Source organism: Pteropus vampyrus, unplaced genomic scaffold (assembly GCF_000151845.1).
Source record: "Pteropus vampyrus isolate Shadow unplaced genomic scaffold, Pvam_2.0 Scaffold7, whole genome shotgun sequence".
Lineage (NCBI taxonomy): Eukaryota > Metazoa > Chordata > Mammalia > Chiroptera > Pteropodidae > Pteropus > Pteropus vampyrus.
This window is the reverse complement of record NW_011888788.1, coordinates 9,635,750-9,646,969: the sequence shown is the minus strand read 5'-3', so window position 1 is coordinate 9,646,969 and position 11,220 is coordinate 9,635,750. Positions and strand designations below refer to the sequence as shown.

The following is an 11,220-nucleotide window of genomic DNA, read 5'->3' as shown; positions in this document are numbered from 1 at the left end:
CATTAAGACATGTGGTTGGTTCATATCATTCCTATTACAGACAATCCTTCAGTGTGCACCTGTGATTTTGTTCAATTTTGCCAAATTGCTCTTGTTGAGTTGTGTTAATTTATGCTGCTACTAGTAATGTATGAGAACTTCTGTTGTCTCTATACCCTCAAAATGTAGTTATCTTACTTTTTGATATTTGTCAAAGTTAAAAAAATGATATTTGGATGTAGTTTTACTTTGCATCTTTCTTTTGAATGAGGTTTAGCATCTTTTGATATGTTTAAATGGTTACATAATTTTTTCTGTGAACTGGGATTTGCCCATTAGCTCTTTTTTGTCTTTTTTAGTCACTTGTTGGAACTATTTATTAGATAGGTCAGACCATTAATGGGTTTTGAGTTAAACAAAAACTGATGTTGGAGAAGTTGCTTGATTTCTAATTCAGTTAAAAATATTCCAGTAACCACTGTGAATTGCAGGCTAGAGTTGTACATTGGATAGCCTGCTTACTTGAATTCTTTTTCCAGTCTAGCAAAACTTTGGGGCTAACGTTTTTAGAGGAATTTGTTGAGATGGCATGGTTTGCAAAATAAATATATTTCAGATAGTCTCTGAGGGATGGCGTAGGTTGCTCAAGAAGTAGCATATTAATTCATCTTCTACATTTTATTTTTTTCAGACAAACTTGAGAAGTGGTGTTTTAAAATCTCATGTTAAAAAGCCTGTTACATCAAACTTTATTCATTATAAAATGTATATGTTCTAATTTTTTATTTAATAAAAAAATGCATCTTATGACAGAGTAGCTTGAAGTTTAATATTGCTTGGATATGTTTTCATTTTAACTGAAGCTTTCAATTTTCCTTAAAGCCTATTTTTGTGGGGACTAAGTGGGCCCAAGATCATTTCATGGCTGGGTCAGACATGATGACCTTTCCTGACAGATGACCCATAGTTATTTAAATTTAACTGACACATGAATAAATATAACCTATCTCAGAGAAATAACCAAAGTCTAATAAAGATAATTGAGGTAGATCCTTGTGAAATCTTTGGAAGAAAATCCATCCTTAGAAAGACAGGCACGACCACAAAACAAAAACGAAAACAGACATTTTAATTCACTGTTTATTTAATCAGCTCAGTACTCTTTGTAATCAAAAAAATTTTCCCCGCGTTTATGAATATATGTAAACATTTTAATAGAACATATACACATATATATTTGATTTAAAACTATTTGCCCTTTAAATTAATGTTATATAATAAAAAATATAACTCTTTCTAACCAGGAATTAAAGGAAGTTAAAATACCATATTGCAGTGCTTCTCAGATCATCTCTTGTGTAAAGGATCAATTAAAAACATTTTTCAATTCGTTGGTGATCGTTTCTTTTGTAAATGCAAAATTCAAAATCAAAAAGCAAAGCAAACCAAAACCAAACCAAACAAAACTGAAATATGGAACTATGAATGAAAGATAAAAATAAAAGCTCAAATTTTTATTAGATTTAACATAAAATTTTTCAAAAATATAATTATAAATGAAGCATGAAGAAACAAGAAATACAAAACAATACACGATGTTTATTGAAAATGTGCATGTAAAGCAATTAATATATTAATAAAATAATAATTTCTTGTACACTGGTAACAAACACTGGTATGCAGACCGCTCTTTGAGTAACACTGCTTTTTAGGACTAGGCAGCTAAGTCACTCTTTATGTTTTATTTTGGAAAAAAAAGACTTGTGCCTCACCCCCACTTCTCTCAATTTAGAATAAGGTACAGATTTTCACATAATAGTATGAATCTAGGTGTTTATAACCCTTTTCCCGTTTAGAAAAATAAAATGCAGCTCATGTCCAGCGTTAATTTAACATCATGCATAGGAATGTTACATTTTCTAGGGTTTGACATTTTCAGCGATCGAGAATTATTATATTTTGTAAATGGGAATACTGAGAATTATTATATTTTGTAAATGGAAATACCACTACTAAAAATAGAATACTATAAATACAACGATGTCATTTGTTTCCAAAGACTATTGATATGCTGGAGCAATTCAAAAATAATAATGAAAGCGAGATATTTCATGGCAAACCTTGAGTTAAGGTTAGGACTATAATCAGCAAATTATCTCCGGGGGTAAACTTCAGCTTCCAAGCGCCACTGGTGAATATTCTCAGAGTAAACAGGAAATGGATTAAGTAGTTTCAACTACCTGACTCAGATTTTCTTTAAATCTCTGTGTCAATTTTTAAATGATCCATTATTCCCTAATATGAAATGTGTTCTGCCATCATTTTTGTTATTAAGCCAAGATTGCTGGAAGCTTATGAGAAAGATTAAAAACTTTGTCATATAAGTTGCTTGTAATTTACTTTATTAAATTTTATATTTCATCATTTTCTGTTGACCTCAGAAATAATGCTTTCATGAAAATTAACAAGTTTTTTGCATAAGTGTTATTTTAATTTCTTGGTTTAGTCGTATCATTTGGTTAGCATTCGTGTTTTACGACTGAGCTGTGGAGGATTAAACTGTTTTCTTAAGAGGTTCTCAGAGCAGTGTGAATCTATATGTTGCTTCATTTATTTAAATAAGTAGCTATCTATAGATCTGAAATGTTCTCACCACACACAAAACATAGTAATTATGTTGAGGTGATAGATGTGTTAACTTACCTTATTGTGATCATTTTAGTATATACATGTATCAAATCATCATGTTGTACACCTTAAACTTACACAATATTGTATGTCAATTATATCTCAATAGAGCTAGAAAAAAAGTAAGCAATTTAGGCATTATGTCAAGGTTTGGTAATGTTGCCAGCACTGCCTATGATTCTAGAATGTCCCAGAGATTACTAGTGTTTGGTTTGGAGGGAGTAGAAAGTGATATTTCAGTTATATTGAGATTTTTTTCAATATAGGTAAAATAAAAGATAAAATATTTTTGGACTCACTATGAAGTCTTTTTACAACAGTTCTTTTGTTTATATGTCTTCAAACAAGTACTGTCATTTGACAGAGATTTAAATTCTAACCTTTTTATATTCTTTGTATTATTCATTTAAATAACTTTAAAATTAGGTTTTTTGATAGTTATCTTTGTACTAATTTGTATAAGTTATGTTTGTGTTAGTGGAAAGGAATGTATACCATCTTTTTCTGTTTTCCTTTAGGGTAATTCCTTTCCTGCAATTACTTTTGGATGGAAGTATGCTCTTTTCCCAATAGAAGATGGTAATCTCAGAGAATGACCATGGAGAAGGGAATGAGTTCTGGAGAATTGCTGCCTTCCAGATCATCTCAGGTTTCAACTGTTAAAATTACAGCCAAAGAGTTGGAAACAAATCATAAAGAGAAGCGTGGGGGCTTTGTGTTGGTACATGCAGGTAAGCTCTGAGTGAGTGAGTCAGAAGATGACAATGATGTTGATTTTTTTTTTTTTTTCTTGCCTTGAAGTACACTGAGAATTGAACTTCATCTCTAGAGGAGACAGACTACTGGAGAGGAGTTGGAACCAAAGAGATTGACTTTGACATAGTGAGGGCCTTCCCTGATTTCCTACTTGGAAGATCTTATAAATGACTGTCCTTCCTATGTCTTCTTCACTCTACTCCCCTATTATTTACTTTTATCCTAAATAGGTGTATTTAGGTCGTGTTAAAACCAGACAAAGTAATTTTTTAAACTCTGGTTTGTAGTTTTAAAAATAATGCCACCAAAAAAATTTTATTGACTCCTTTTGACAATAGCCATTTTAGAGTGTAATTACACAGTCATAGAACAAGTTTGGCTTCTTAATATTATAAACGAGGAACCTTAAAACCAGAGAGATTGAGTGGCTTCAGCCACACAGCTAGTTTGTGCTAGAACCAGGTGGAGAAACCCTTAGATGAGCCCTTTAGTCCCTATCTAGTGCTCTTGGCAGTACATCAGCCTGTAATTTCTTCTTCAGAAGACCTCAAGGACAGATAACATGATGTTCCCTTGGGTCCCCCATCAATGAAGAGTCTCGGGTTTCAGAGCAATGCACCTCTGCCCATATCTGCTCAGCAGGCCTTTTATTTATTTATTTATTTAGTCATTTTTATTTGCCTGCATTCAGATTCTAAAATTCATGACCTCCATGAAGGAAGAGGAATGGCTGGGTCTCCTTTGAACTTTCCTCAGCCAGTCAGATAAGATGGGAGCAAGGTAGGATGGGAGCAAGGTTAGTTTTGGTATGGGGTGAGGAGTGGAATTATTTCTTCTTGTCAAACTGTTGTCCTGCTTGGTCATTAATCTTTGGCTATATTTGGACTGGACAGCTTGGGAAATCTTATGGAATCTAATCCAGAAGGATCTAAAAACAAAACAAAAGAAAACCAAAAACAAGAAATGTTCAATTTCCTTGCCTTCCAAATAATTGTACTAAGAAATGAGATAAATTTCTAGAAATAACCCTGAGACTAGAAATCCTGCCTTCAGACTTATAGGCCAGTGTACATCTTTCATAGTTCCCAGTGAGTTATTTTATTCAGAATGAGTATTTGAAAATTGTACAAGAAAGGTCTGACATTTATAACAAGCAACAACATAGAGCATTTGATTAGTTGGCAAGTGTTGCTTTCTATGACTGTCATGGTGGTACCCATCCTTTCTCAGCCATACTTGATGGTAATGGCTCCTAGGGAAGGTTGGTGCTGGGGCCAGCAGTAATTGAAGGAAATCAGGATTATGGCAGGATTGTGTGGATGAGGGGTGACTACTCCTCCTTCCTAATTTATTAGAAGATCAGATTGATCATGCAGAAGTATGTATCTTGCACAATTAAGGGATGAAATTTCAGTTCTTATCCAGTGTAGAGATTTTAATGCCTTTTTTTAGTACTAGAGGAGATTTGTCCAAATTTTAGACATTTGAGTAGTAGATTCTTGATTTTTTCCCAGCTCTGTATACTACCTATACTGTTTATCTAATGTTGAGAATCTAAACACTTTTTTTTACTTAAAAATTTTAAAGATAAAACTTTACCGAAATGGAATTTCCGTTATCACTTGCATGAAGAGAAAATAAACCAATGCAAACAAAATGGGTGTAATTAAATTTTAGTTAGATCCTGTTTCATGTCAGTGGCTTAGATCCTAAGCCTACCTTTCCTTTGTTAAATAGAGGAATTAGCAACGTTGAGACTGTTTCCCTATTTTGAGCAGGAGGATTTATATGTTAATGCTGTTAATGCTGTCATCCGTATGCTAAAGTTATCTGTTTGGCAATAGTGTCCCATGCTTTGGGAAACACTGCTGAAAAATTGGGGCCATGAGATCTAAGACAACAGACCTGAGATCATCTATTAGAGGACCATGAGGAGAGGCCTGTAAAATATTGGCACGTGTTCTATAAAGTATTCCTGAGAAACAGGATTAGAATTTGGGTGTATTATGGATTCCTGTTGCTTGGGCACCTTTTCTGCTCTCTTGGGTCCCTTAACCATGGCTAGGTCTTTCTGTGCCTTGAGGAAAGGTGGGTTAAGTTTGTGTCAGTCTTCAGCCTTGTGTCAGAGTAGCCATTAGGCATAGAGATGTAGTTCTTAACCTTCCTTATGTTGTAGCCCTATGGGGCCTTGTGGGCAAGGGTAGGGGAGGGAGAGAAGATGGGAAAAGGTTTTAGAGCTTTGATTAGAGCCTGATTATTACGGTAGTTTAAGGATTCTTGGTTTCTTTCTTGTTTAAATTATTCTCAAATCCTTAACTAAGCAACTATTATCTTAGGGAAACAAATTTCAGAGCCCTTCTCTTGAGGAAGTTGCTGGGTGTTTGATTAAGAGATATAGGGATCAACAGAATTTCTAATAGGCAGTCATAAATATACCATCACTGAGATTTCAGAGACATTCTGAACTTATATTTCAGGGGGTAAGAGGATTTAAAGGTTTGGGTAGGAGTGTCAATATTGGGGTGGTTGTGGACAGATGGGATGTCCACACCCCTCAACTTCAAATGTTATTTAGAAACTACTTAGTTTTCTGAAGTTACTCTTAAAAATTCTGGATTCTCAAATGGCAGGTGCTTGCTGAAGGTCAACAGAGAGGAACTTGAAGGGACTCTTTCCCTGGTACTGCCTGGATCATCAACTCTGGACCAAAGAACTCCTGGCTTTGGAGAGAAGTTTTTCAATGGGAAGGGAGTTGACCTTGGTGAAACTTATTTGGAGACATGAGCTAGTTCTAGCGCCTCTCCCAGGAAAATAGCTTTTGAAAAAGGAAATAAGGCATGGTATTAAAAAGGTTGATGGTAGAGAAAGAAATCTATTAGATTTTTAAAACTCCCTACAGTTAGGACAGCAGTTTTATTTTCACTAGGAGAACATCAGTTTGTATGATCTATTTATATAGTATAAGCCAGATCTCTGATATTTTAGTGCATATTAATAATTGCTTGGTTTGTTCCACTACAGGTGCAGGTTATCATTCTGAATCCAAAGCCAAGGAATATAAACATGTATGCAAACGAGCCTGTCAGAAGGTATGAAAGGAATGTGCATGATAGAAATATTTCTGTTTTGACCATAAAGGAGCTTTACTTTGAAATTCAAAAACTTAAGGTTTGATTTATAAGGTAATCTTTGGTTTGGAACATAAAATATTTTTGCTCATATTTGTGAGATTTGTTTGTTTGTTTTGTGTTTTCTTTTTCTTTTTTATTCTCCAAATCATGCATAGATTGTTCCCTTTCTCTCCTAGATTAAAGTCTGTATTTTTGGAATTATGGGCACATGGTGATATATCTTTTAATTTTTGCAAAAGCATTGAGCTCTATAGAAGGCATAGGGAAAACAGCTTAAAGACGACCAATATGTCTTTCTGTAAAGGGAAGAAAAAAAAATACTAACAAATGAAAATGGGTGCTTTCACTAGGGAGCTTATCCTGTATAGTTTCTTTCTGTTTTTCATCATGTGAAGACTGTATCATAGACATTCATTGTCATTCCTGAATTAGCTTTGCCCTTGTACTCAGTTGTGCTTTTTTCTTCTTTGGTTTTTGAGATTTTGCTAAATTATTGAATATTTAATGTGGAGTCAAGGATGGACTCAGAAGAAATATTATTTGTTTTTATTTTGATCCCGACTATTTACTTTTGTTGGCAAACCTTCCATTACTTTTTATGCAAATAGAATGTGAATTGGATATTGTATATCAAGTAAATATGATTCTCTTAGTTCTTTTGATTCATATTTACATACCATTTAAAAGAAATATTATACTTTCTTAGTGAGCCAAGCTTTTTCTTATGAATAAAATCTCATAAATAAATAAGAATATTTTGTTATAGGGCTTTTAAAACATTTATAATAAAGCTAAAAGTTCTCTAAGCTTATATAATTTTTATCTTATTTTTCAAAGTGTGAAATCTTCATTATCTGAAAGGAAATAAGTTTTACTCTATAAAACTACTATAGTCCTAGAAACCTAATACATTTGGAGTATATAATCAGCTTCCTCAATTTATACAATGAATGAACTTCTTAAAAATTTTGTATTTTGTATTGTTTTTGGCTTTCTTTTTATTGACTAAATTGGAGCTTTAAAGTTCATGTAGAAATTAGTCTTCCTTCTTTTTCTTTCCTGTCTTAATTTATACCCAAGAAACAAGCTGATTTTATACACTTTTACTCTCTGTAGTTTATATTACAAAAGAATGTTATTTGTTTATCTCACAAAATACATTATAGTGTCAAAAATGATTTTGTCAAATGTATGTTTCCACCTAAGGATTCTGAAACGCCTCTGTGATTGGGAGTCACTGTTTTTTATAGTTAGGTGTGGGAGAGTAGTAAGAGTGGGAAAAGAAATTATTGGCTTAGTCTGAGATTCAGTTATCTATATAAAATATGAATTGTCAGGATATTTAAACCAAGCTGAATTCATATAATTTCTATAGCTGTCTCTGTTGCCCTGTGATGAACAAAGCCCTTTCACTTACGAAATTCCTTGCACTCTGCATTTAGTGGCTAGATTTTTTTCATTGTCTTAAATTTCAATAATATTAAGTGAGCTATATCATAAACTACCCCAAATATAAACACTTGCTTGTTTTAAATCTAAGTTGTTTATATCTCAAAATATGATATTGAACTAGAGGTCAATTTTTATTAACTCTAAATGTTTTCTATACTTCTTTAAGCCTTTGGAAAGTTTCTGGGTTGTTTGAGAAGTTGTGGTTTTACAATGAATAATCTCTCCCCTTGTTTTCATAGGCAATTGAAAAGCTACAGGCTGGTGCTCTTGCCACAGATGCAGTGACTGCAGCTCTGGTGGAACTTGAGGTATTTCTTTTTTCTATTTATGGTTTATTTAAAATATTTGTGAGTTTACATTTATTATTCTTAAATGTTGTGAAACTGTTAGTCAATTATATGACCAGTGTTTCCCAACAATATTAACAAAGTTGTGAAGAAACTGTGATATTGTTAGGTTGTTTTCATTGGAGACTTCTCTGAGTAATGTAAAAAAATTGGTAAAATTTCCTTTTCTCCTGTTCTATGAAATACATGAATATAAAAGTTACTGTTGATTGGATCCTTATATTTCTTCCATATTTTCAGTACAACAATTCCTGAAGTTAACTTCCTCCAAAATTAATTTATGTTAGAAAACAAACAGTTCCAACTGTTCAGAAGTGTCTAATGTGGAAGAGAAAGTTTCCTCACTGACTTAACAGTTCAGTATATGTCCTGAAGCTGTGTTCTGTGAAGTGTGTCTTGTCCAATGTGATTCTTCGGTTGGTCTCCAGTTAACTGGAGACATTGAGGAATTTAGTGGGGAGGTGATCAAGTTTGCTGTAATCTTTCATATTCAAGAATGAGGGTCTCTCACTTCTCTTAATATGGAACCTTGAAGATGAGTTTGTCCAGGGGATATTGAAGACTTCAGAAGACTGACTTCTGCTGCTCAAACTTAGAGAAGATAGATTTGTGTAAGTCAGTGTAGAGTATTATAGTGAACAAATAGTTTTTTGATTGAGAAGACAGCTTGGGGAATCAAATAAGACAGGAAGGTAAAACAGATGAGTTTGAGGGGGGAGGCAATAGAGTAAATCTAACCAAGTTGACTGGACTGTGGCCCTTATGTTTAAGCTCTCAGATTAGGACACCTACCCTATCATGCCTGGCCTTGCTCTTCCCTGTGAAAATTGCCCAGGAGTTTACCAAAAGTTCTAGCTATGTTTCCTGTATATTTTCTTAATTAATTGTGGAGTTGCACTTTTGATCATTCTTTGTAGATTTTAATCTCTCCTGTTAACACTTTCAGCTTGGTCCTAGTATAGTCAAGGAAGGTGAACATATATGGTGAGTTCCAGTTCTGTCGTAGTTTGGTCTTGGTCCCGGAGGCATCTAATTTAGGGATATGTTGTCCCCTCCTATTGTGACTGATAGATCTTATACCAGCTCTACCAATCATTAGCCATGTGTCTCTGGGTACCTCACAGCCTCTGCTTGACTCAGTTTCCCCATTTATAATATGGAGTAATAATTTCTACTTTTTAGAGTTGTGAAGAAAACTGAGTTAACATGGCAATCACTTAGAACAGTGTGAGGCACCTAGTAAACACCCCATAACTGTTAGCAATTATTACTATTATTAGGTGCTTTGGAAATGATATATATAAAGTGAATATTTATGGTAACTATTAATGATAAACTTTATAATGTCAAAGAAAGGTTAATTATATGTTGTGGATAAAAGGAGAAGAGTGATGTAAGAAAGAATGATGTATGCTTACCACCAAATCTTACCTTTACTCAAAACACACACTGGGAAAGTTTTAATCTAATTTAATTCAGTTGTTAATTGTAAATTACTCTTCTTTGTGCATGCAGAAGATGATGTCCTGAGATTACCAGTGCATGGAGTTAGTGTGGGTCTGGGGAAAGAAGGTTAATGCATAGCTGGGGGATATTCTGTAATGGCAACAATTAATACAAAATCGGGTGAAGTTAAGATTTCTTTTTTCTTTTCATTTTAGAATAACTTTGATTTTCTTAAGTAAAACTAATATCATGTTGAATATTTCATATTTTTCATCAGAGATGTATCAACCCTACTTTTAAAAAGTTTACTTATTTATGCTTTAACAATGATTTAGAATATATTTTGGAGTAATGCATTTCACATGACTAAGTGAACTTTATAATTTTGAATGATGACCTGTTTTTTTTTTAAGAATGTGGATATGAAGATTTTTCTTTTAAACAAATGTGTTCTATTATTTTTGATTATTATGTGGATAATGGTAGCATAGAATACTGGCCTGAAGGAGTTTAGTATACTTTGCCCCCTTTAATTATTAAATTTAGGGAAGAATTTCCGTGAATTACCCTTAAAAATTTATTTTTGTGTGGAATCTTTGAAATATATATTAGTAGTTTAAAGGCTAAGGCTGCACAAACTGGAAGAATTTTCCTGAATCTTAAGAATTATGTTGGCAGGCATGCTAATACTGCCCTCTACAGTTTCAGTCACCTTGCATAATTGTGATTTGTCACCTTTAAATAGGGTGAGGTTTTCAAATAAAGAGTTCAGTTGAAGAAGTATTGTAGTAGTTTGGGTCAATCAAAATATATCTGGAAATCAGATTCTAATATTTTTTGTACTTTGAGAAATATAAGCAAATATCGGATCCTTTTAGTCTACTGGAATGTCCCAGAGAGTCTGATTTATCCTGTTATGTTTAATTTGAGAGCAACTGCTTATATTTAGTTTTGATCAGTCTATTCAGTAGGGACCAAGTTCGATCTATGCAGTCTTGTCCTAATTATTGACTACATATAGACAATCACCACACTTTGACTTTGGAATATACTTTTTGACTAAAACAAAACTGTACTTTTAAAACTTGCCTGTTACATTATTACTTAGGCAGATAGTGAAAATCAGTTCGAATCCTTGAACACTTTACTAACTGTGAATTTAAATGACTGAAATGTTTTAATAGTCCTTATTGGCTATAAGGGGCCTTGTATTTTGAAAAATATGAAAATTTGCAGTTACCCAAAAAATGAAAAGTACACTGATCTCAACTCAGTGCCAGAGAGGAGGAAGAGACAAGGTGAAAGAAAAGAAAGTTTTTATGTATGTGACATATAATAAAAAATGGTATGTCTAGGTGGCCTATATACTTATTTAGTACCCCTGGGCACATTGTTGTTGACCTTTTCTTGGAAGCCGATTA

General features: G+C 33.3%; 1 protein-coding gene across 3 annotated transcripts in view; it reads left to right on the top strand.

Moving 5' to 3' along the window:
* The window catches only part of TASP1 (taspase 1), a 238,758-nt gene that overhangs the window by 5,607 nt on the left and 221,931 nt on the right, over positions 1-11,220 (top strand). For all 3 annotated transcript variants that reach the window (XM_011370299.2, XM_023537442.1, XM_023537439.1), the window contains exons 2-4: positions 3,186-3,398; positions 6,445-6,512; positions 8,246-8,314. In XM_011370299.2, the coding sequence (XP_011368601.1) occupies positions 3,260-3,398; positions 6,445-6,512; positions 8,246-8,314 (276 nt within the window). In that variant the 5' untranslated portion in view covers positions 3,186-3,259. The remainder of the gene's footprint in view (positions 1-3,185; positions 3,399-6,444; positions 6,513-8,245; positions 8,315-11,220) is intronic.